This window comes from Megascapheus bottae, chromosome 5, assembly GCF_031878675.1.
Source record: "Megascapheus bottae isolate mThoBot1 chromosome 5, mThoBot2.hap1, whole genome shotgun sequence".
In the NCBI taxonomy this organism is placed as follows: domain Eukaryota; kingdom Metazoa; phylum Chordata; class Mammalia; order Rodentia; family Geomyidae; genus Megascapheus; species Megascapheus bottae.
This window is the reverse complement of record NC_143513.1, coordinates 42,533,432-42,559,915: the sequence shown is the minus strand read 5'-3', so window position 1 is coordinate 42,559,915 and position 26,484 is coordinate 42,533,432. Positions and strand designations below refer to the sequence as shown.

Genomic DNA, 26,484 nt, shown 5'->3' with positions numbered 1-26,484 from the left:
CAAAATATATATATAGTGCCTCCTTTTTGTGTTTTGCACAGCAATTTAAAAGCCTAAAGGAAAATAATAGTTTTGAAAGAAACAGCTTGCTAGCCCATCAAATGAGCCAACAGAAGAGTCCCTCAATATTATTGAGACTCCCTAGTCCAGTTTCTACCTAAAAACTGGATAGTGCCCTGGAGTCTCTTGCTACCTGGGATTTGGGGGGATATTTGGCTGAAATAAATTAGTTGATTAATATTGACACAGCATCCTCTTCACTTAGTCTTGAACTGGAAAAGACATGGTTGTTCCTTTGAGGAACAGGCTTCCCAACACATGAGCAGATTAGCCTGACCTGGAGGAAACAATAGGAAACAGAATTCTTAGAACAGTGACATTGCTGGGCGAGGTGGCTCACGCCTATAATCCTACCTACTCAGTAGGCTGAGATCTGAGGATCGTGGTTCAAAGTCAGCTCAGGCACTAAAGACCATGAGTTTCTTACCGCCAATTAACCACTAGAAAACCAGAAGTGGCACTGTGGCTCAAGGGGTAGGGTGGAAGCCTTGAGCTGAAGAGCCCAGAGCAGTGCCCAGGCCCAGAGTTCAAGCCCCACTACCAAGACACACACACAGAACAGTGACATCAACTTAAAACATAGCAAATAGATACATGTGGCAGGATGCCAGTGACCTATACCTGTTATCCTAGCTATTCAGGAGGCTGAGATCTTAGGATCACAATTCAAAACCAGGAGGGCAGGAAAATCCATGAGACTCTTGAGTACAAAGAGGCTCAGGGACAGCACAAAGGCCCTGAATTCAAGCCCCAGGATATAGAAAAAAATTACCATGTACATATTAGGTAAGAATCACTAGAACGCAGCTCTGAAAGGACCTTAAAGACACATGAAATTAGTGCTTGGGAATGTATGTTGAGTTTATTCCCTAGTATATAAGTGTTGTGTTGAATGAATATCGCATTTTGGTTCAATTCACATCTGAGGTATCAATTATTTTTTCTATGAGCTGCTCTGCTGTATGAACGCCTGGGAATCTCAAATAACATGACACACTGAAACTGTACAGGCTTGGAATGGATGTGGATACTTTGGCATCCTGATGGGGGAGTCAGTTTCACATTCTGCTTTAGCTTCACTCTAGTCCATAGCAGAAGAATGGAATTCCAAATCATATTGTTTTGTTCAAACCACTTAGACACGTAATTCTAGCAATGGTAAGAGAACCACACATCAGTAAGCACTGGACAGAATATTGCAAACACAAGCAAAAGTATTTCATGTGAACCTCTCATTTAGCTTAAATATCAAGATATTTTAAAATTACCACAAAGAATTTCACTGAAAACTGTTAAGACAATAGGGTTAGGGGGTGGTCAGGGAAAGGTAGAGCAATAACAATAGAAATATGAAAAAATAACCATCAAAACACACATACAAAAACCTAGAAAACAAAGTACCTCTGCATTAGAAAAAATACTTGCTGCAAAAATTGGATCTCTATCTGTCAGTATAAAGGATATGCGTAAGTCACAATCTAAGGCAACTTTACAAATCACCTTTGTTGGCAGATTTTGGACTCTCTCTTTTCTTTCCTATCCAGAGGTGCCTCAGGGAGAATATTTTCTGCTCAAAAAGCCTCTCAGTATAGGTGTGTCTTCACATGCTCTGTTTGCTGCCTGTACTTCCACAGACTCTGCAATCCCGGTAAGTCTCACCCTCTGCCTAACTGACAGGTTGGCATCTTAGGGATTAAGAAAATGTACCAGCAAGTTCAGTTACGTGGAGAATCAGTGTTAAGTAAAAAAGAGAGTATCATATATTAGAGAATTGTTTATAATGGTCATACCTACAGAACAATAATCAGATGGTTTTCATTTGCAAGGTTTTGCAGTACGAAACAATATCTAGGTGGAAACTTGTGAAAGGCAGTGCCTGACTGGAGCCTTCCTGCACCTCGAGAGAAACTTCAACTGACCAGTGCTGGCACGCAGTAGTTTTGCTTTTCAATATGTATTATTGTTATGGAGAGATACAGTTTGTAAACTTTAGGAAATGCCTGGATTCTTAACTATTTTATCTTTCAAAATATTTTTCATTAATATCCTAGATATGTATAAAGATTTTATTTATTTTAATTGAAAGAAAAGTGAACATGAAACACTGTCTCCTGCATACTTCACCATGATGCCGTTTAGGCAAGAAAAACCATATTGAACTACCTAATGATTCCGGATAAAACATACAAAGTATGTCTTATATAAACAAACAAGGGAAGGTTAAACGTAGTTAATTATCACTTTCGATATATAAAAGTATGTATTTCAGGGTGCTGGTGGCTCATGCCTGTAATCCTACTCAGCCGGCTGAGATCTGAACTGAGAACTGAGAACTATTCTAAACTAGCCCAGGAAAGAAAGTCTGTTTGGGAGATTGTTATTACAGGCAGAAGTGGAGCTGTGGCTCAGGTGGTAGAATGCTATATTTCAGTAATAAACCTTAGGAATACTGCCCAGGTCCTGAGTTCAAGCCCAGAGACACACAAAAAAAGTATGAATTATTCTAAGTGAAATCAGCCAGTTACTGAAGGATGAGTCGTACAAGATTCCACTTATATGAGATAGTTAAAGAGGCCAGATTTACACAGAAAATAAGACAGTGGCTGCCAAGGTAACAGGGGAAGAGGACACAAAGACTTGTTTAATGCATAAACAGTTCCAATTTTATAAGATGAAGAGTATTCTGGTTATACAATATATAAACATATACTTACCACCACTGAACTACATTCTTGAAAAATAGTTACGATAGAGCCAGGTACTGGTGGCTCACACCTAAAACCTAACTCAGGAGGCCCAAGCTGAAGAGTCCACAAGATCCCAAGATTCCATCTCTAAATTAACCATTAAAAGCTGGACTTGGAGGTATTGGCTCAAGTGGTAAAGCACAAGCTGAGCAAGAAAGTCAAGCTAGATGAGGCCCTGAATTCAAACTCTAATAGTAGCAAAAGAAAATTGCTTAAAATGGTAAAGTTTATTTTTTCCACCAGACAGAGGGTGTATTACTTCTCACATGTTGATATCCCTTCTTATGTTTTTGTCCCCATTTCCCCTCATTTTTCCCCTAAGATGGTAAAGTTTTTTTACTATGTGTGTTTTTTGTTGTTTTTATTTTATTGAATCTTACCGATTTTATTAAGTGCTAGTTTATATAAATTGCCTCTACATTCAGGCACATATTCAATTTGTAATTGAAGTACACAACTCCAGTGAATTGTACACACCCACAAACCCTCAAGCAGTCCAACTGAAATATGTAAAGCTTTCCATTAGCACTCAGAGTTTCCTTATTCCTCTCGACTGTTTGCCCTTTGCCTAGGAAACCACCAACTTGCTTCTTTACCTGTAAAGTTTGAAGTGTATTTTATAGAAATTCTAGGTGCGTGCTTCTTTGTATCTGGCTTGTTCCCTTGAGCAAATCCATGTTGAGTTTCCTTCATGTTGAGCACATCCGAGTGCTGTGCCTTTTTGTGGAGCAGTAGTGTTCCAACACATGGGTGTACCATGCTTTGTTTTCCGATGTGTCTCTCCTATGAACAGACAGCTGTGCAGTTTCCATTCTTGCCTACCTAGGACACTCACTTTCAGTCATGCCGTGCACTGACCACATTTGTGCTTGCTCCATATAGAGTTGCAGCTCCCCTGGTCCCTGCTATTTGCACCATCATGAGGAATTTTTAGGACAAAGCCTCCAGAGACAGGGAATTCAATTTGTACTACATGTGTTTTTACCACAATTACAAATAGGTAGACAAGCATTCGTATCTTGCACATGTAATCCTAGCTACTCAGGAAGCTGAGTTCTAAGGATTATGATTTGAAGCCAGCCTGGGGAGGAAAAGTCAGAGAGCCTCTTATCTCCATGCAGTCAAGCACCCAAAGAAGCTGGAAGTGTAACTGTGGTTCAAATGATAGAGCACTAGCCTTGAGCAAAAACAGTGACCAAGACCTGAGTTCAAGCCCCAGCACCAATAAATAAATAAATAGATATATATGGTTTTTTGGGTTGCTTTTTTGCCAGTTGTGGGGCATGAACTCAAGGCCTAGGCACTGTTCTTGGACACTTTTTTTTTTTTGCCAGTCCTGGGCTTGGGCTCAGGGTCTGAGCACTGTCCTTGGACTTTCTCAAGGCTAGAGCTCTACCCTTGAGCCACAGCATCACTTCCAGCTTTTTTTCTCTATGTATATGGTGCTGAGGAATCGAACCCAGGTCTTCATGCATGCTAGCCAAGCATTCTACCACCAGGCCAAACTCCCGGCCCAATATGTATGTTTTTAAAGAAGTCACTAAAAAAACATCTTCCTGAATGTCTGAAAAGTACATTTAAGATATGACCTGGCAACCCAATGTAGATGCTCAGTAGGCAGAAGAATTACCAATAAACTGTGTAATTCTGTCAAGTATACCATCTTGAGAAGCTGAGACGTTTCTCCGCTAAATTTTAATAAGAGAATGGTTTCCATTGTAGTCTGGTTTGGGGGTCACATTCACGTCTTTGCATCATGATCTTCACTTGCTTATTGTTGAAAACGATAACTCTCAGACAGTAAAAGATTCTCAGAAGTTCATCTTCCTCAGAGATTGAGGATGCAAAAGAACAGTTTGCTGTACCTTCTTCCACCCAGGCCAATGTGTGTGTATGCTTTGATCTCCAAAACTATAGGGGACTAGAATCTGCCCACATAGCTCTTGATTGGAAGAAGCTCTCGGTCCCACATCATTACCAGTCATGTTTAAATCACCGTGTAATCTGTTAAATTCTCCAAAACAGTGAGTCAGGAGTGGAAGGAAGAAGGCCAGATTCCTTTGCAGAGGCCCCAGTTGTCTCAATGCTCCACACAGCTGGTAAAAACACAACTCTTGGAATGAAAGAAATCAGGGATACACTGACTAAAGCAAGTGAACTTTATTGTATATTATAATTTTGTAAAATTATATGCAAGGAACAGTGTAAAAGAACATACAGTAGGGCCAGGAGTTTGGCCTAGTGGTAGAGTGCTTGCCTAGCATGCACGAAGACCGGGGTTCGATTCCGTGGTACCACATACTTAGAAAAAGCCGGAAGTGGTGCTGAGGCTCAAGTGGTAGAGCTCTAGCCTTGAGAAAGTCCAAGGACAGTGCTCAGGCCCTGAGCTCAAGCCCAGGACTGGCCAAAAAAAAAAAAGAAAAGAGAAAAAAAAGAACATACAGTATAATAATAACTGCTTTTTTTTTAGGTGGTTGTATTTCCTTTTGCCTGTTTTTCTGAATTATCTTTTTAGATTATCTATAATGAGTATGTATTAATTATGCAGTTTCTTGGAAAATAAATTTGTAAACAAAAATAGACAAAAAGGGCCGGGAGCATGGTAGTGTGTTCACTTACTATGCACGAAGCCCTGGGTTCAATTCCCCAGAACCACATACACAGGAAAGGCCAGAAGTGGCACTGTGGCTCAACTGGCAGAGTGATAGCCTTGAGCAAAAAATGTCCAAAAGGGCCGGGAGTTTGGCCTAGTGGTAGAGTGCTTGCCTAGCATGCACGAAGACCCGGGTTCAATTCCTTGGTACCACATACTTAGAAAAAGCCGGAAGTGGTGCTGAGGCTCAAGTGGTAGAGCTCTAGCCTTGAGAAAGTCCAAGGACAGTGCTCAGACCCAGAGACCAAGCCCAGGACTGGCAAAAAAAAAAAAAATGTCCAAGAACAGTGCCCAGGCCTTGAGTTCAAGCCCCAGGACTGACAAAATAATAATAATAAAGAATGGACAAAAATAGAATAAAATTAAAAATATAAAAAGAATTGCATTTGCTTTTAGTTGATCATGAGACTTGAACTCAGGGCTTTGGCACTGTCCCTGAATTCTTTTGCTCAAGGCTAGTGCTCTACCACTTTGAACCATAGCTCCACTTTTGGTTTTTTAATGGTTAATTGGAGACAATAGTCTCACAGGGACTTTTCTGGCCAAGCTGGCTGTAAACCAGAATCCTCACATCTCAGTGTCCTGAGTAGCTAGGATTACAGGTGTGCACCACCAAGACCCAGCTGTGCATTTATATTATTTCCTAAAAACTACTGAATTGTGTTATCAAAAATGTGAAATATAAATAGTAAACAAATATTTGTAATATTTTATACATCCTTGTTTCTTAAGTAACTGGGTATTGTAGACATCTTGTGTCTCTATAGGATAAAAATGACTAGACAAATTTGACAGTTTCAAAGAACATATGTAGGAGTCCATGACTGATTCTGTCAGTAGCTGACCTTTGTCTTTTTTTTAACCTAGCGCAGTAGAATGTACTCATTTACTGAAAAAAGAATGCAATTTCACCTGACTCTTTTTTTGCTTCTTGGTGAGTATTGTGTTGCAGTATCCTAAAAGACTTAGTAGAAATAGTTTTTAAATATGTCCATTTATTTGTATGGCTATTCAATTGTGTCAAACAACCAGAGTTCCCTCCTAGTTTTTTCTCCATTCATCCTCAATCTTTGCTGGAAGGCTATAGCTAGCACACAGCAGGTGATACATGATACTAAAGAACATTCAATAGTGTCAGATTTTTAATTTATAAATACAATACCTCTATTTGAAATATAGCCTTGCTTCAAATGTAACTTCTTCCAGTGATGAAGCCTTGTGACCATCTCACAGGCAAAATAATGCTGTTTAGAATTCTAAATAAGCAGCATTCTAAGAGGTCAAACTGTTTCATCTTTAATAAGCTGGAGAATAATTTGCATGAATTATAGAGAACACGTTTCTAACAGTTCCTCTCTTTGACCTGCTTTTTCTATAACAGCCTTGCTTTTGGTTACTGATTACTAAATCGCTTGGAATATTCACTTCCAAGATTTCATGCTGAATTTCTTTGAACTACTAGGACCTTGCCATTTAGTTTTGCAATTCCCAAACCCTGAGGTACTTTCCCAGTTAGACTTGTTGGTCAGAGATGCAGAAAACAGTGCCCGATGGGAATCACTCATTTGTTCTCTGCTGGATGTTGCTGCCTTGAAGAGGCAAATCACAAGCCCGTGGCAGCAGTCTCCTGAGCAGTCCTTTCATTCTCCACATCCCACAAGCTGTGAGGCTTGGAGCTGGCCTCATGCAGTGAAAAGTAAATGGTTCTAATATACATCTGCCTCCAGTGAACTGAACTTGTACCCAGGATCGTTCCATATTCTGACTTTCTTAGATGCTGTGAAAGTTCTAAGTCCGTCTATGGCCAGTGAGAGAGTGCTTGAGCAGTTAGGTACCCTTTGTCTCTGGGAAAAATGCTTTGAGGCACAAATGATCTCACTGCCTTGGGTCCTGGATTCCTATACCTAAGCTTTTGCTAATCAAAACCAAATCTCCAAGGCTGCCTCAGGTCAAATTTATAAATTAGGTGGCTCACCCATTTTCATTGTGGGCATTTTCTAGGTCATAGATTGCCCCATATTATCATTTGGGAATTTTCTGGATAATAGATTGACTATAGGCAGTGTATAAATAATGGAGGCCCTTTAAACACTTTACCATGCATTCTCACTGAGGGAGAGAAGAGAAAGAATCATAAAAAAGTACATTAGCCTCCAGGTTTGGGGAATTATATGCAAAGTGTGAACCTTAAATAGCATTGTACTCTTGGTCACTTATAATAATACACATGCATATGTGTATGTGCATCCTGTAAAACTCTGAAATGAACTCTAATATATGTGTAAACATACTTGAGTAAGAAATTGTGATTTAACATAATATGTCAAAATACTAAGTAGAACACTATATGAATGATTAATACAAATGATCCTGTACTTTTCAGGAAATTTGCTGCACATTTTCTTTACATAACCAGATTTTCTGAATTCATTTTTAATAGCATTCTGTCTTCCTACTGTGTGTAATTTTTTAGGAATGCATTGATTGCCCATAGATATAAGTAACTGTATTTCCTGAATCAATTCCAACCTATTGCTAATGTGATTATTTGGCTGTTGACAATTTCCGCCCAAGAAAGATAAAACCAAATGCAGTACAAGCGTAAAGTTCAAAGTATTTGTGTTTCTAAACCTTTTGGGTCAAGTTAAAGTTCATATCTGTACTTATACTATTGTAAGAAATATAGCTTAATTTTTTAGTAATCATGTTCTGGAATACTTTTCTGAAAAGAATGCATCTGGTCAAAACAAGTTTGGCCAAGTCAAGCTATAAAAGCATGTTAAATCTCTAAGGCAACAAATTTCAATAAAGTAACTCAGGATGTAACTTGCTGAAATGAATAAATGCCTAGAAGGGAAATCTTAATCCAAATGAAGAGTCAACAGAACTATTATATCTGACCTAGTTTTTAACAGTCCCTGTCTGTTGTAGTCCAAACTTTTGAAGTTATTTGTCCTAGTTGCCAGTTCTGGGAAATAAAAGGAGATGTGGTTTGGGTTGCTGGGTGGATAAAAGGGAAAACTCAAAGTAATCCATCCAGGACACTCTTAAAAGTGTATAACAAATACTTTTCTTCACATAACTACCTCAGAGAAAGAGAAAGGAAAATGTGCTTGTGATTTAAAAATCTTCATAGTGAAGCTGAAAGTATGCAATTTCTTGTTCTATTTGCCATTTAGTGACTTTTGGAAGGGGGAAACATAGAATTCATGACCCAGCTGTCTAAGTTTCATGATTAATGATTAAAAATAGAATAGTTATATTAATAGAATAGTTTATATTAGTACATATTAATAAAGTAGTTTATGTGAAGAAAGGGTACATATAAGAAAGATATGCATTCTAATACCCTATAGTTTGGGAGATCAAAGTGAAAGAAATACATAAAATGTAAAGCAAGTATGTGAATAGCTTATTGTACTGACCTTACTCAAATTTCACCATTGCTACATGTATTCATGTATGTATTTCTTAAAATTCTGAGCAGTTTTATCACATGTATAGACTCATGTGACCATGAAAATGCACAAGTGTGAGTATAGGTATGCAGCTCAAAGGAATTATATTGATTAAAAATAGCTTGTATAATGCATAATCCTTTAATTGAATGAGAAATGGGTCTATGTTGTCCAATTCACGCATATTTTTTGAAAGAAGGGACACAATTATATATACATGCTAACTTTAGATCTCAGCTTCATTACAGCTCTACCTTCTTTTATTCAAACTTTTCAACCTATTAATGTTATTGCCTGCAAAAATTATAATAAATAACCTAATAAGGCAAACTCCACAGGCAAGAACTCATTCAGGCTTCCCTCCCCAGTCCATCTACACAGAGGGAGAGGTGACAGTTGTCATAGAATTATTCAAATGCTCATCTCTTTCCACAAAGATTTTCCTTTGTCTCTTTCCTTTAGCTAACTTGATGGCTGTCAAACATTACACTAAGATTTGTGGTCATAAATCCATATGTGTTATACTCTGAGACAATTTATGAAATGTTTCAGAGTGAATTTCATTCTCTCATTTACATCTTAAGTCATTTCTTGAAATCCAGTCTCCAAGTCCTAGTAAGTCCCTAGTTCCAAAGTTAAAGCATGACTGGACTAGAAGACACTTCAATTAACCTTGGCATTTCCAGGTGTTTTTCTTGTGTTAAGTGTAATATTAATCTGAGCTGGATTTTTTTTAAAAAGCCTTCCATAAAATAAATTTGAGAACTGTTAGTCCAAATAACTTTTACAAAGTTTGCTTTTGTGGGTTCCTTTTTACAGAAACATTCTCTTTTACTTTCTTTTCTTCTCTTGGTAGACAGATGCTAACATAAACATTTCTAAGTAATTTAATACACTGATGTCCATCGTAAATATTCAAGAAAGGGAGATAGGATGCATTAGCTCTTATCTTTGTTTATCTATCTATTTATTTGGTCTTGGGCATCCTTTTTTGGTCCTGTTGATCTTAAGTTCATTTCAGCACATTTTAGAAGGCATTTATCTTTAGCCCATATCTGTAATTTGAATAATTCTTACACTTGATGTCATGCAGCAAACAATATTGGGATCTTTCATCATATGTTAATAACTTTAAAGGTTTGAAGGTGTGTCCAGTGTTGAATAAACATGTAAAGATAGTCATTTAGATATGCCCACCTACATCCAAGCATTTACCAACCTTTGCTTTCTCAGTTACTCCGTAATCTCGGCCTGATTCTATTTTACAGTCTAGTGCAACAATATTTTCCTAAGGTAGTGTCTTACTAACTTAGAAAGTTAAAAACTTTTTTTTAGAAATACACAAAGTTAGAATTGTGGCTCAGGTTATTCTAGACATCTTGATACCAAAATGCTTTATTGTTATTTCCTTCCTCTGTCTCAAGAAGGAGACACTTTTGACTGCATTGATAGCTCTCAGTCTCTCCAGATCTTCTGCAGAGATCTTGTGGTTCTTGGCTATTATTATTGTTTTTTAATTTTAAAAGAAGAAATGGCTGCCCTATAGTATGACATTTCCAATTAATAGCAACTGGTTCCGAAATCACTAACATTCTCTTTTACCCCTTTCCTATCTGATACTTAGGATTTAATTATGTTTCATATCATTTCCTATGGACCCTATTTAACAGCAGTAAAATGAAATTGCAATACACTTATAACTTTTTCTTCATATAATTTCTTATATGATGAATGATTCTAATTTTGCCTTCTGAATGACATTAGGTATAATAATTCTACATTGTATTTAGTATATATTAATTGTACAATATGGGGTGGTCATTGTGATTTTTTTACATATACTTTATAATTTGATCATATTCACCTCTTCCAGGGTGAACAATGTTTAAATAGGTATGCAAATTACAGATTTGGATTGAAGAGAAATGTGTCTGAAATATACTGAGCTGAATTCAGGTGTAATTCTCTAGAACACAACATTCAAAGCAAGGAGAATTTTAAAGTAGCTTTTAGGTAGAGATATTCTCCCTGTGGCTACACATCAATAATAAAATGGAAAGTGAAATGGACACTAGGTAGTGCAGCTCCTATAATGGTCCTGACTCACTGCAATCCAGACCACTTCAAGTCTGGGCAAGTCTGTTCAACAGCAGGAATTAAAATGTGATGAATCTGGCACACCCAGACTGTCTCTCACTTTCTCCCCAAAGAGCCTGATTTCTCCCACAGTGTGTGAAGCAAACAATTCAGGCTATAAAAGCATTCAAATGAATTTTCATATTTTAGGAGAAGGTTATTTCCCAGAGATTTCTTAAATCTTTCTATTTCTTCCATATGAATTTGAACAACAGATGTACAGACAGGATTAGCATTCTCCTCCCTTAAATGGGTGTATTCTTCATTGTTTCCCCTAAATGATGCACGAAGAGTTCACATTAAATGAAGCCTGAGTCTTCAAAGCAGAGCTGGTGCAGAGTCTTGTGCGCACATGATTTGTTGATAGTGCTCTCAGGAGTAAGAGATGTAGGTTGGTAGACACTGGTTGTAGTTAACGCTAGAGTCAGGCTCCCGTCAGATGCCAAGAGAAAGGGCTGAACATGAATAGCACCATGGAATTGATCTCAGCCCAACACCATGGTGTCAGCTCTGTGAAGGCTTTTCCTGTCATTGCTGACCACCATGCTGCTGGGTGTGGGGAGAGGGTGAGCTCCAAGGTTGAGTTGTCCCATTAGGCTGAGGGCATCAGCAGCCTCTACAAGCAAGAGCTTAAAGATCCACAGAACAAATAAGATGGAAACTTGACTCTGGTGGTACAATGCCTGCCTAGTGAGGGCAAGACCCTGAGTTCAGATCGCAGTACTGAAAAATAAAAAAGTCTAAGTGAATAAACCTAACCAGCTTAATCTTATTTCTTGAGCCTTGTGTACTTCTTGAGCTACTCTACATGCTGTCTCTGTTGTGTTCAAGGGTGGCTCAGTGGCTGGAAAGCAGAAGATGAATGTGGCAGAGGTGCCTGCCGACCCAGCCCAGGCAATCTCCTTGTGGGTCGTAGTGCACAGCTTACCGCATCTTCTACCTGCGGCCTGAAAGGAGCCCAAAAGTATTGCATTCTCAGCTACCTAGAGGTGTGTTGGTTCCTTGTTTACTTGCTGGAACATTATGTTTTTAAATATTCTTATTGTTATGATAAAAGTAATGTACGAAGGGGTTAGAGTTACAAAAGTCAGATAATAAGTACATTTCTTTTGGGACAATGCCAGCCTCTTCCTTTGTTCTGTCCCAATTTTTCCATCTTCACCCACAAGTTGTATGCTTTCGTTTTCAATATAGTGTCTAGTGAGCACCACGGCAGCCTCTGATCACGCTTCAAACTTGCTGGGACACTTTTGAATTGATGATATCGATTTTTTCCTGTGAGCCTGGGGCCACTCACAAGCATTACAGAAGCCAGCCATCCTTCTCCCTGGACTGGCAAGATGTGATTCAAAGTCTAGCAAACCTTGACTATTCAGAAAATATAGACAATTTCCCTTATTTCTGTTGTCTGTTACTTCAAAATTCGACAGAAAAAACAAACTTTTTGGTTTAATCTTTGAATCTGTAAAATCTACTTGTCTACTTGGCTGCCAGTGTAATCTCCACACAGCTGAGGAGAATCAACTTCGTAAAGATTTTTTAAAACCCAAGGGGCAGTGTGCTGAGTTGGAAGCCCATTGCAGTCTTAGGTAGGTAGGCAGGGTATAGAACTCTGGGTGGAGCCAAATGTCATTGGCTCATACCTGTAATCCTAGCTATTCACGAGAATGACTGTCTTCAGTTCAAAGCCGACTCTGGCAGAAAAGTTCTACAATTAACCACTAAAAAGTCAGAAGTGGAGCGGGGGGGTTAGTACCAACCTTAAGCAAAGAAGACAAGAGACAGTGAGTGACCAAGCCCTGAGTTCAAGCCCCATTATCAGCAAAAACAAATAAACAACTCTGGATGGCTTGTACAACCAACTTTATGATAGCACTTGAAAGCTGTATTGCTTCAAAACCATAAATTCCAAAGCAATGACTTTTGTACCTTTGACCCTCCCTTAAAGACAAATTTTATTAAAATACCAATGGCTTTTCAGGTCACTCTCTCCTGGTATACTGTCACCGAGCAAGCACTCAAGGTCATCTGTGTGTCATACCTGCTGAAAACTCTGAAATCATCAAATCCACCCCTTCAATGAGAGGATATGCAGGAAGGAAATTGGATATAAGCCTAATGTTAGGGGCTAGGCTTTTCCATGTATTGTTTATTTAAGGCAAGTTGTTTAGATCTCTGGGAAATGCATTGTATTCTAATTGGTGTCTACTAAAAGATGATGGTTATAAATAGAGACAATACCTGGGTGCTTAGGACAGCTCTGAATTTGCGAAGTATTTATGTAAGAACATGAATGCACCCAGCACGGTGGCTCACACCTGTAATCCTAGCTACTCAGGAGGCTGAGATCTGAGGATTGTGGCACTAAAGACCATGAGAATCTTATCTCCAATTAACCACTAGAAAACTGGAAGTGGTGCTGTGGCTCAATGGGTAGGGCAGTACCCTTGAGCTGAAGAGCTCAGGGACAGCACCCAGGTCCTGAGTCAAAGCCCCATGACTGACCAAAGAAAAAAGAAAGAAAGAGAAAGAGAGAAAGAAAGAAGGAAAGAAAGAAAGAAAGAAAGAAAGAAAGAAAGAAAGAAAGAAAGAAAGAAAGAAAGAAAGAAAGGAAAGAACATGAATGCTCCACAAGTAGAGGGAAATTCCAGGGTGGAAGTTTGAGTCAGCTCTTCGCTAGGTAGGATGGATGGCCCTGCAAGTGACTTCCCCCAGTCCAAGTTTAACATTAGACTTGGGAGGAGCAAGGAGCAGAAAGCAAGTGTGGTTAGAGTAGAATGACAGCACTGGGGCTGGAAGACATGCTAAGGATATCCACGGGATGCAGTTTACCCAGTACCTGCTGGCTGAGGACCCATGCTGCTGTAGGCAATTTCTGTCACCAAAGGTTGTAATGAGCAATTACTACTTCTTAGAAGCTTTGCAAAAGTCTCCTTCTGGATCCCATTGTGCAGGCCATAGACCTTGGGAAAGCTTTCTGTAGCCCCTATTAGGAGATTCTGTGCAGGGACAATGGACACATTAATGAAGCAAGCTTACAGGCCAGGCTTTGCTCCTGTGACTTTTGAAAAGCCATCCTAAGCAAAACTAGCTCCAATCACCACTATGACTTTCTAGTCTGCAAGGCAGGCAGGCAGGCCTCTTTCTTATGAGCTTAATGTCTACACTGTAGCATGAAAATTTCATTTGTTTGTCAAATATTCCCCTTTTGGCCAAAAGAAGTTAATTCTAACTCACACAGCCCACCTTCAGCATTTCTATGAGGTATAACATCCAAATTATCTGCCTCTTGCATTAGAGAAAAAAATAGTTTAGTATAAATTTGAACTTATATCCCCTCTTGTATAAATGTATAAAAATTTCTGGGTCATATTTTAATTTGTTATTTCATTTAATCACCTGTTGATGGAAAAACTAATGTCTTGTTATTTCCTCTGCTTTTTATTTTTAGCTAGGTTAAAAGGCAGATATAGTACGGGCAGCTTGTTTCTAAATTCAGAGCAACAATAAGTAATTACAAATTTTTAGTTTTGCTGGTATTTTCCAGGAAGAACACAAATGCTTCATCTGTGACTCTCGACTTCCGTATAATCCATACACCCAGCCCAACAGCCACACCATTGAGAATGTAATTCCAAGTTTTGAACCACACAAGGAAAAGACATGGTGGCAATCTGAAAATGGTATGATTAAATTGTTTTCCATTCTTTTGCTCATATTTGAATAATACTCCTTTTCTTCTTGTGTGGTCTTAACAATGTCACAGCAAGATGTTCTCCACCAAAAATGTGAAACAACTTGTAAAAATTGAATTTATTTCCATTTTAAGAAAGAATATTTTCCTCTAGAGAAATCAAAGTGTATCTTAAGCAAATAAGTCTAAGTGTTTCATTCTTTCCATGCATGGAAAGAAAATTCCCCTACCTTTTAGCTCTTTAGAAAAATTAATTCTAATAGAAATCAACTGCTGTAAACTAAATAAAGTCAGAAGTCTAAGGATGAGTACCAAGTGCTCTTCCTTCTTTCAAAACACGAGGAACAGAGAGAAAGAACACTTCTCCCTTGAGCCAAAGATCTTAATATAAAATTTGAATTAAAGACCTGGGTACCAGTGGCTCTTACCTGTAATCCTAGCTATTCAGAAGGCTGAGATTTATGGATCTCGGTTCAGAACCAACTTGGGTGGGAAAGGTGCATGAGACTCTTACTTCCAATTAACCACCAAAAATCCTTGAGCTGTGGTTCAAGTGGTAGAGATCAGCTTTGAGCAACAAAAAATAAATAAATAAATAAAAATAAGGGACAGAGCCTAGCACTGAGTTCAAGCCCCAGTACTAACACACAAATTAAGAAAGGAAAGAAGGGAGGAGAAAAGAGGGGAAGAAGGAAGGAAAAGAAAGGAAAACAAAAAGAAAAGAGTGAAATAAGGGATACTTGGCTACTACGGGATAATTGACTATTTCCGTCCTGATTTTATACCCTCTGTGTGCATGATCTAGAGTCCCACACTGGACCCTCCCTGTAGGTGCCAAAGCACCTTCATCCACACTAGGCCTCCCAGTGGAGGCTCTCCCACACACTAGTCTATAAAACATTTATCCTTGCTGGGCCTCCCCCTTAGTGGCCTTGTCACTCACTAGTTTGGGCACACACTTAATTCCATTCACATTCTTTATGTTGCATGTGCGGCTTTTTGGAGAACTCTAAACCATTAAGACCAAAGTGTGGGGACAATCATACTATATATGATAGGTAAGACAACCACGTTGTGCCAGTATCTTTCTACATCCACTTGACAACTGCACAACTGACATCTACTAAACACCATTTTATTTTAGATACTGTAATGTCTGCCAAAAGGAAACTCCACGCAGTTCAGGAGAAGAGGGTTTATTGTGTGAGGAGAGAGCTGACCTCCTGCTGCCTAAGATAAAGTCAGGAGGAGCCAGAGGGCTTATGGCCAGAAGTGAGAGATAATATAGGGGGAGGGGTGTGGCCACAGAAGAAGTGGCTGTGATCTCAGTGGGTAGGGCAATACCTCAGACTGGGGGACGTCCCACTTCCCCCAGGCATGCCAGTTGCCAGGGTTAAGGTGCTGGGGTGGGGGGGGGATTTCCAGGGTTCAGGGGAGAGCTAAGGGAAGAAACCATTTCTTCCAGGTGGACCTAATAGGTACTACTTATTTCTCACTGGACCTTCCTTAATGAATATGAGATGAGGTTGGCCATCCTTCCCTATCTTCATTGATGAGTGGTATCAGTCAGCTTAACAGATGTTAGGTATAATGTCCAACATTTTGTTGAGGGTAATTGCATAGAAGAGGAGTTCTCCACCATGTACTGTAAAAAGGGGAAGAAGATCTCCTAGTAAATGTCAGAGCCTTGAACCCAAAGCTTAAAATGTGGCCATAGGGCATAAAGCGTTCCCCCATCTGTGTGCCCTGAAACTCTTAAGTCAAACTCCAATCCACAGTGGTCCAGCCTCTGTTTTCTGGGGCCACCCATCCAACAGGGCTGCACATGGCTGTGGAGCCCTTGAAACACAGGTACTGTAATCCAAACTGAGGTGCGCTGTCAGTGGGAAAGCATCCCAGATGTCTAAAAAATGAAGGCAAACATGGATTTGAAAAAAAAAAAAGCAATACTAATTTTATAAAGCTGATTATATGCTGAAATGATCATTTTCATATATCGCTTCCTTTTTCTTTATTAAATGTACCTCATATTCTACTTCTCTTGAGCCACGCTGCTCTGGAAAGACAGAGGCTTCCATTGTGTCTAGGTGGGGCCAGACACTCATGTCGTTCTAGAGATAGATCACAATGCAAAGTCCTGGCAGGATTACTGCCATCTCCTCAGTCATATGGGAGCCATAGATCCTCACTCCAAGAGCAATACTCCAAGATGTATTTTATGCCAAATGACAAAAAAAAAAAATCTGACTCAATTGATGGTTAGCACCTAGAGTTGGGAGTAAAGCAGTGTGTTGACTTGTATCATGCTCTCCCTTGCTGGCTCCTATTATGTGCAGACAAGGTTTGAGTACTTCTTTTTACCTATGGGAATAACCCAGAACTCCCTGGGGAATTTGTTACACTGCCACATAGTGGCCATGTGGTGTTGTCACCAAAATGTGAATTTCGACAGTCAGCAAACCTATGTGGCTGTGACCTAGCTCTCCTGGATATGAAGAGACTTGGACATCAGGCCACTGATTGGGAAATAACACTGGCCACCAGCCAGGTGACATCCAGAGAATTTTATTATAGACAAGCAACATGAGAGTGTTGGTATGATAAGCAAGGATCTCTGAAATCATTGATTTTTTTTCCCTCCATTCTGGCTTCTTCTTTAGGTCTTGACCATGTCAGCATCAGATTGGACCTAGAGACATTGTTCCAGTTTAGCCACCTTATACTGACCTTCAAGGTATAGTTGGACAGGCCTGCTGCTCCTTTCCTCTGCTCCCTCAATGCTCAGTGCTAACCTGAAACTTCACTTATTTCCTGTTTCCTTACAGATATCAAAAGCCAAAATAAGTTGTTTTATCACCTGCATCTTGCTCTTCAAAAATTTTTTTTTGCCAGTTGTGGGGACTAAACTCAGGGCCTGAGCACTGTTCTTGGGCTTTCTCAAAGCTAGAGCTCTACCACTTGAGCCACAGCACCACTTGCAGCTTTTTTTCTATTAGTATGGCACTGAGGAATTGAACCCTGGTCTTCGTGCGTGCTAGACAAGCACTCTTACCACTAGGCCAAACTCCCGGCCCTCTTCAAAAACTTTTAAAATGAATATTGCTTGTTAAGCAATGACTGGATGGTTAATAAAAATAATCTTACAAGAAAGACAAAAGGGAGGGGGGCCGAGAGTTTGGCCTAGTGGTAGAGTGCTTGCCTAGCATGAACAAAGACCAGGGTTTGATTCCTGGGTACCACACACATAGAAAAAAGCCAGAAGTGGTGCTGAGGCTCAAGTGGTAGAGCTCTAGCCTTGAGAAAGTCCAAGGACAGTGCTCAGGCCCTGAGCTCAAGCCCAGGACTGGCAAAAAAAAAAAAAAAAAGGAGGTCACTGGTGGCTTATGCCTGTAATCCTAGCTACTCGGGAGGCTAAGATCTGAGGATCATGGTTCAAAGCCAGACTGGGCAGAAAAGTCCCAGCAGACTCTTATCTCTGATTAACTACTTAAGAACAGAAAGTGGTACTGTGGCTCAAGTGGTACTGTGGTAGCCTTGAGCACAAAGAGGTTTAGGAATAGTGCCCAGGCCCGGAATTCAAGCTCCACAACTGACAAAAAGAAAGAGAGACAGGGGGTGGGAGAGAAGGAGGGAGAAAAGAAAGAAGGAAGGAAGGAAGAGAGGGAGGGAGGGATGGGGGAGGGAGGGAGGGAAGAAAGGAAAGGAAAGGAAAGGAAAATGGGAAAGTCTATGTATTAGGGTAATAGAGACCACAGAATTAGAGATTGTTTTCAGGAGAAAAGGAGAGAAAGTTATTTGTGGAAAGATTGTGTTCAAGAGAAGGAGAAAAATTATGAGTCTCTATTAAGGTTAGTTATACTATACTTTTTCATAATCATGAAAATTCTAACCTTGAGCTCAGGCTTGGTGCTAGTTTGGGTAAGTATCTTTTTTAAAAAGATAAACAAATTTAAAAGTAATCAAAATAGAAACTGTCAGCAGCCTTTGTCCCCAAAGAACTCATCATTTAGTTACAAATCAGACATATAAATACAATAATTAAAAAGTTAAAAATAAATTGAAGTAAAAACAAGAAAGAAAATTATAATACAAAGGGAAGTTTTGTGTGCAGTAATATAGATATAATTAAAATCCTGAGGTGATTTAGTTGAAGAAATGCACTCTAGGAAATCAGGATAAGCATCATGGGTTTCAAAAGATCTATAAGAATTTGCCTAAGGAATATAGAAACAAAAGCCATATAGTGAGTGATTGCTGTCCTTAATGTACTATGTTATCTCTCATCTCTTTTGCTGTCCCTTGGTTATCTCATATTGTTACAGTATTTCACCTTGTTATCTGATATATTGTATATATGCTTGATGGGTTATTAGAAATTGGATAGGGAAGAGGGGAAAACAACATGAGAGGAGGGGAGGAAGAGGGAGAGAAATGGGGACATGACATGAGAAAGGGTATCAATGTATGTGAAGTAATGCCACTTTCTGTTTGGTAAATATAATGCAACCCTTCTACTAATTACAATAAAAAAATATATGAGAAAAAAAGAATTTGCCTCTCAGCAAAGAGAACCACAGCAAATTGTTGTAAAATCTTAATGACATTGGCTTTTAAAAATTCATATACATATAGTGTGAGTCACGGCGCCCGCGGCGATGACCGCTCCGCCGCCGCGTAGCCACGGGGACGGGGCGAAGGTGGGCGGAGGACGGCCGGGCAGGGCCGGAGCAGCGGCGTCCCCGTGCGCTCCAGCGGGGCAGATGGCTTCGCGTCGCGTCGCGGTTGGCCAGCGGATGGGGGAGAGCTGTTGCGCAGCCATTGGTACCTGTATTGGGGAAACATAGCATACAAGCAAGAAGCTCACAGCCTCAGCGGCGATTCATGTCAGAGACCGAGAACTCTTGCAGTCGTTTATGTCATCCCTTCCTCTCCAGACAGAAGATACCAAAAAGTTGCAATCAAAGATCTCTTCATCTTATTAATCAAGCCACTAATAAAGCCAAAATGTCTGTCAACCTCAACCGCAGTGTGTCAGACCAGTTCTATCACTACAAGATGCCTCGTCTGATTGCCAAGGTTGAGGGCAAAGGAAATGGAATCAAGACAGTTATAGTCAACATGGTTGACGTTGCGAAGGCGCTTAATCGGCCTCCAACGAATCCCACCAAATATTTGGGTTGTGAGCTGGGAGCACAGCCCCAGTTTGATGTTAAGAATGACCGTTACATTGTCAATGGATCTCATGAGGCGAATAAGCTGCAAGACATGTTGGATGGATTCATCAAAAAATTTGTTCTCTGTCCAGAGGGTGAGAATCCTGAAACAAGATCCAAAGAAGCAAACAATAGGTAATTCTTGTAAAGCATGTGGCTATCAAAGAGGCATGCTTGGCACACATCATAAACTCTGCACATTCCTTCTCAAAAACCCACCTGAGAATAGTGACAATGGTACAGGAAAGAAAGAAAAGGAAAAGAAAAATAGAAAGGGCAAGGACAAGGAAAATGGCTCTGTATCCAGCAGTGAGACACCACCACCTCCACCACCACATGAAATCAGTCCTGCTCCACGTGCTGTGCAGGAAGAAGATGATGATTGGGGGGAGAGGGGGGATACAACTGAGGAAGCTCAATGGATGAAATCAGTGACCATGCAAAAGTTCTGACACTCAGTGATGATTTGGAAAGAACCATAGAAGAGCGGTGTCAATATTCTGTTCGATTTTGTTAAGAAAAAGAAAGAAAGGGGCCCGGAGTTCGGCCTAGTGGTTAAAGTGCTTGCCTAGCATGCATGAAGACCCGGGTTCGATTCCTCCGTACCACATACATAGAAAAAAGCCGGAAGTGGTGCTGAGGCTCAAGTGGTAGAGCTCTAGCCTTGAGAAAGTCCAAGGACAGTGCTCAGGCCCTGAGCTCAAGCCCAGGACTGGCAAGAAAAAAAAGAAAGAAGAGGGCATCATTGACTCTTCTGACAAAGAAATAGTCGCCGAAGCAGAAAGACTAGATGTGAAAGCCATGGGTCCTCTTGTTCTGACTGAAGTTCTTTTTAACGAGAAGATTAGAGAACAAATTGAGAAATACAGACGCCATTTCCTAAGATTTTGTCACAACACAAAGGCACAGCGGTACCTTCTTCATGGTTTGAAGTGTGTGGTAGCAATGCATCAAGCTCAGCTCATCTCCAAGATTCCACATATCTTGAAGGAGATGTATGACGCAGACCTTTTAGAAGAGGAGGTCATCATCGGCTGGTCAGAAAAGGCCTCTAAGAAATACGTCTCAAAAGAACTTGCCAAAGAGATTTCGTGTCAAAGCAGAACCATTTATAAAATGGTTGAAGGAGGCAGAGGAAGAATCTTCTGGTGGTGAAGAAGAAGATGAAGATGAAAACATTGAGGTGGTGTATTCGAAGACTGCCAGTGTACCAAAAGTTGAAACTATGAAGTCTGACAACAAGGATGATGACATTGATATTGATGCCATTTAAGAGAATGGATGCAACTTAGCTTAACAGTGCAATGCTGCAAATTTTTCTCCATTATCAGCCATTATCTCCATTATCAGAAGTGCAACATGTATGTGCAAAAGCTAAATGGCTTAACATCATGCTACACTTTATACTAAAAATCTATTACTGTGAATGGTCTGTAATTAAGACATCTAGGGAGTCCATACACACCAGTGAGCAGGTGTAATTTGCTTATTTATAGCATGTTTCTTTTGGAAAACTAGTGGTAGACACATTTGGGTCACATTCATACAGTTATAAATAAAGATTTGATTTTGTTCATTCTTCAGATTTTGGGCTCTTAATGGCTTATCCTGAAATAACTGGCTCCTTTTTAAAATGTTGTGCTATCATTTAACCTGATAGGTCTTTGGAGCCTGGTAAATGTTATATGCTGGACTATATCAAAGTCTTCAGCAGAACATAAACACAAACTTGCTTATAAATACCTTATTCAGCCATTAAGAAATAGAGAACTTTTAAAGTTTTATCTTTAGTCCCTTTGAATTGGCATCTTGTAATTCTTTTATACTAACCTAATCTGATAATCAGATGGCAGTGCAAGATCTTACTGAAGTAAAAACGACCTGGGTGTCCTATAAATTTAAGAACAAGATTTAAAGATTTTGAACTTGTGATTTTTCAGTTCATGTATACTTGCCCCAAATTGTAGTATTTGGAGTCAAGTGCATTGCACGTTGGATGAGCCAGGGAAATAATTAGATTAACAAATAAGTATTTTATGTGTATGTAGTGGTTGCTTTGTACTGAGAGAAAACTTAAACTTTGAGATGTAATTAAATAGTAAACTGATTTTATTTGGGAGAAACAGGAAAGAAGGTGCACTTAATTTCTAGCAATTTTTCTCTAGCTTTGACCCCTAAATTATAATTTCAAAATGTTTAGACATACTGTGTATTATGTTATGTTTCCCCCCCCCTTTGATATTATGGCTTGTTCTTTAATGCCTTTTACATTGGACATGTATCTATTGCTTCTTTAGGTTTTTGTTGCTATCTTGCCAAAATAAGTGTTACTGTGTTTCAAGCTTGATTTCCCTATTCCCCCCCACACACAAAAAAAAAACAGGTCTTAGCAAAACTTAAAAATCATACTTCTAAGTCAAAGCCTATATTTTGGTGTGTGACTTGGGATATTTTTTACTTCACATTGAATATGGCTGGGCACCTGAGAAGTCTGGATGTTGGGTACTGGGACAGGCTAGGTCCTGGCAAGCCCGTGCAGGCACTTGGACATAACCAGATTAATCCTTAGCCTATTAGCTGATGTTAACTCATTTGATAAGGATTTTAAAAACCGATACCATAGCAAAGGTAAAAACTTCCACAAAGAGCACTCTTGAGACATTTGAAGGGTCCCTGTGGTTAATTTTGTGTGAAGCACTGGTTCGTATCATTTAATTTGTCTCATATCACAGATTGAGACTTTTAATAGTGAATGTATGTAAAAATTGTTCACCTTGAAATTATACAAACATTAGATAAAAATAAAACCTTGTTAGTCTGATATTTAACAGGAATTGAAACCTACCAGTCTTATTGGAGAAAAACTAACTTCATCTGCCTTGTGATAAGAGTCTGGAGAGCTGGGATTAGGAACCATATAAAAACCCAGAGGGAATGTCTGTGGCACAGCAAAAGAAGGAAGTTTGCAAATTCACATACTTCTTAGGCTTGAAATTCTTTGCAGCAGGGCCCGTTAGCTATTATTAAGATTGTGTACCAGCAGCACACTGGCAAGCTTTTGAGAGCTTCTCTAAAGAAAGGGTTTGAGCTTCAACTACTGTTAGTCTGGTGGAAACCAAATTCACACAATCTGGATTTTATTTAGAGGTTCTTCTAATAGAGTAATCCTTTACTTTGCTCTATTGTCTTAAATTTTTTGTTTCATACAGCTACATTACTTGATTAAAACAATGTTAAAAATGAAAAAAAATTCATCTATTGCTCTTCTTAGTAATTACACAGCCATAAATGTTTTCAAAATGTAATTTAGGCCGGGAGTTTGGCCTAGTGCTTGCCTAGCATGCACGAAGACCGGGGTTCAATTCCTCAGTACCACATACACAGGAAAAAGCTGGAATTGGTGCTGAGGCTCAAGTGGTAGAGTTCTAGCCTTGAGAAAGTCCAAGGACAGTGCTCAGGCCCTGAACTCAAGCCCAGGACTGGCAAAAATTTTTTTTTTGAAAATGTAATTTAATCTGAGGGCATAAATAGCTGTCCATTTGTTGAACAAGATCTAGTTGTGTCAACTGTAGAGTACAAGGTTTGAAAAAACTGAAATAGAACAAAATGTTCAATCAAGTAGTTAATAAACTCTGTCTTGTGGACATTATTTCCAGACTTTTCGGCCTGCTGCAATGTTGGTAGAGCGTTCCACAGACTATGGACTCACCTGGAAAGTGCTCAAATATTTTGCAAAGGACTGTGCTGCTGCTTTTCCTGGCATCACCGCTGGCCAGGCCCAGAAAGTAGGAGACCTTGTCTGTGACTCCAGATATTCAGATATTGAGCCCTCAACTGGAGGCGAGGTAACCTTTCTTCCCTTGGATTTCTTTCCTTGTAAATTAAACATTTTAAATGTGTTTAACTTATTCTTACGAAACAAAGTAAGTCATGCTTATTCAACCATAACTTAATATGGGTTTTTTTTCCCCTTAAAATGAAAATGCCTAAATTGAAATAAATCCTGAATAGTAGACAATAAATATCCAAGCAGAAACACCCACACAAGGGTTGCCATATGAGAGGGAACAGTACAGTCTACCCTGGGCAAGAGATGCTGGGCACAGAGAGGAAGGAAAGAAGACTGTTTGCAACTCTTGCAAAGCAGCTACATTGCTGTGCTCATCCATGAGTTAATTCTCTCATTATCATAATTGTGGAATCTAGAGGGGACTCTAGGAGTGTCCTTCAGGACAAAGCTGGTGACAACTACCACAAGGTCAGGGGAGCAGCGGGGATGGAGAGTACCCTCCATTCTGATAGAGCAGAAAGATTTGTAGGCATAAGACAGCAGCTTCAGAATTCCCTGCTAGGCCCAAAAGCATGGCTTGTTGAATTGCCATTACTCCATCCTAATCTAGTTCAGAGTTCTCTTCAGCAGTGCTACTCAGCCTCTGCATGGACACACATGCACCAAGATCTACCTGTGACTGCTCAGTCCCAGGCACTCACCTATGCACCTGCTCCTTTATTCATACAGTCACCCAAATGATAACTGGTGTATTAGCTGGAAGCCAATGACTTAGTCTTCTTGCAAGATCAAGATTTCTTCCCAAAGGGATGAGACGATTTTGTTTGGGTTACCATATTAAGCTTACCTATATTTGTTTGTCATGCAGGTTGTTTTAAAAGTTTTGGACCCCAGTTTTGAAATAGAAAACCCTTATAGCCCCCACATTCAAGGTATGAATTATGTTTTTCATAAATTTTCTTTAAATTTCATGTTAGGGAGATTCCTTGTCATTTCCTTGCTGTGGTGTGATAAGGGGAAACTTGTACTAAAACACACTTTGATTCATTTTATTTTCCTATTCCAAGACCTTGTGACATTAACAAACCTGAGGATAAACTTCACCAAACTCCATACCCTTGGGGATACTTTTCTTGGAAGGAAACAAAATGACTCCCTTGATAAATACTACTATGCACTGCATGAGATGGTCGTTCGGGGAAGCTGTTTTTGCAATGGCCACGCCAATGAGTGTGGCCCTTTGCAGAAGGTGTGGGGAGACATTTTCAGTCGCACAGCAGTGGTAAGTTATTAGCCAGAATTGCAAGCTGTCTCTCCTTCCTTCATTCACTGCTTTGATACTGACTGCAGATTAGAAATCTACACCGAGCAGTAAATCTGAGTGTCCAGTTCTGCATGGGGCTGGTAGCATTGAATCTTCTCCCCAACCTGCCCCCATTCCTCTGGCCACTGTCCTTGTGAATTCTGTCACCTCTGTGCATTACTGACCTCAGGAGTAGAAGTTATCATATATGGGGCTTTTTTTGTTCATTTTTTTTTTAGGATATCCAGATTTGGTAGAAATGAATCATGATTTGGAATTCATTCTTACACACACACGCACACACGCACACACACACATGCACACACGCACACACAAATATAGTTGAAATAATGTGTAAGGTATGCGACTCTATATTAAAGTGTTTTAGTAACATCTGATATTATAAATTGGACAGCTCCTCTGCTCTGACCAGCTATCAGGGCAGTAGGTCTCTCGTTCTGGGAGTGTGTCTTCTGTTGCTGCTGCTGTTGTTTCTACGGTTCAGGGAATTGAACCCAAGGCTTTGAACATTGTAGGCTAGTGTTCTACCACTGAGCCACACTTGGGCCCAAGAACTGTATATTTGTGCTGTAGATCTACTAAGAAGATTTTCTTATTAGATTCAGTCATCTCAGGCTTCTGGAGAACATGAGACCTTCCCCAGAGCCACCTCCACGTCTCTCTGAATGTGGGCCATTTTGAGCATTTTATGAAAGCCTGAAGTTCACATGACTTTCTCTAGCTTCTCTTTTCTAACTATTTTCCCTTCTCCAAAAACACACTCACTCCTCACCTCCTTACATCTTGTTTCTTGTGCTGTCCTGAAACAATTCAAAAAAGCTCCCCCACAATTTTTTTTGCTATAAATATTGACTTACACCTCTGGAAACGATCAACTCAGATAAGCTAATGAAGCACATAATCAAGTATGGTCAAGTTTGTGTTGTGGGAAACTAAGAGCTGCAGATCAACCACGGCCTGGGAATTCACTTTCCATGTACAGACAAGTCCTCCTTTAGCCAGGTACTGAGGGCTCATACCTGGAATCCTAAGTACTTGAGAGGCCGAGATGTGATGGTTGTGGTCCACACTAGCCTGGGCAGACAAAATTCATTTCCAATTAGCCAGCAAAATGCTGAAAGTAGAGGTGAGGCTCAAGTGGTGAAGCATCATCCTTGAGCAGAAAAAACAAACAAGAGTGCCAGGCCCCGAGTTCATGCCCCAGTAAAACACAACATACACACACACACACACACACACACCCCGACAAACCCTATTTTAACCCTGCTTGTTGCATGATTGCAGGTTCATGGGCATTGCATCTGCCAGCACAATACAGATGGCCCCAACTGTCAGCGATGCAAGGACTTCTTCCAGGATATTCCCTGGAGGCCAGCTGTGGGCCCTCATGACAGCACTTGCCGAGGTGG

The 26,484-nt window shown here is 39.9% G+C and overlaps 1 protein-coding gene and 1 pseudogene across 2 annotated transcripts in view; both read left to right on the top strand.

Moving 5' to 3' along the window:
* Window positions 1-6,341: 6,341 nt before the first annotated feature.
* The window catches only part of Lamb4 (laminin subunit beta 4), a 93,599-nt gene continuing 73,456 nt past the window's right edge, over window positions 6,342-26,484 (top strand). For both annotated transcript variants that reach the window (XM_090333008.1, XM_090333007.1), the window contains exons 1-8: window positions 6,342-6,394; window positions 11,886-12,043; window positions 14,602-14,737; window positions 17,409-17,482; window positions 23,618-23,806; window positions 24,620-24,683; window positions 24,819-25,033; window positions 26,360-26,480. In XM_090333008.1, coding sequence (XP_090189134.1) covers window positions 6,361-6,394; window positions 11,886-12,043; window positions 14,602-14,737; window positions 17,409-17,482; window positions 23,618-23,806; window positions 24,620-24,683; window positions 24,819-25,033; window positions 26,360-26,480 — 991 coding nt within the window. In that variant the 5' untranslated portion in view covers window positions 6,342-6,360. The remainder of the gene's footprint in view (window positions 6,395-11,885; window positions 12,044-14,601; window positions 14,738-17,408; window positions 17,483-23,617; window positions 23,807-24,619; window positions 24,684-24,818; window positions 25,034-26,359; window positions 26,481-26,484) is intronic.
* On the top strand, window positions 19,675-21,289 carry LOC150063296 (eukaryotic translation initiation factor 5-like; annotated as a pseudogene).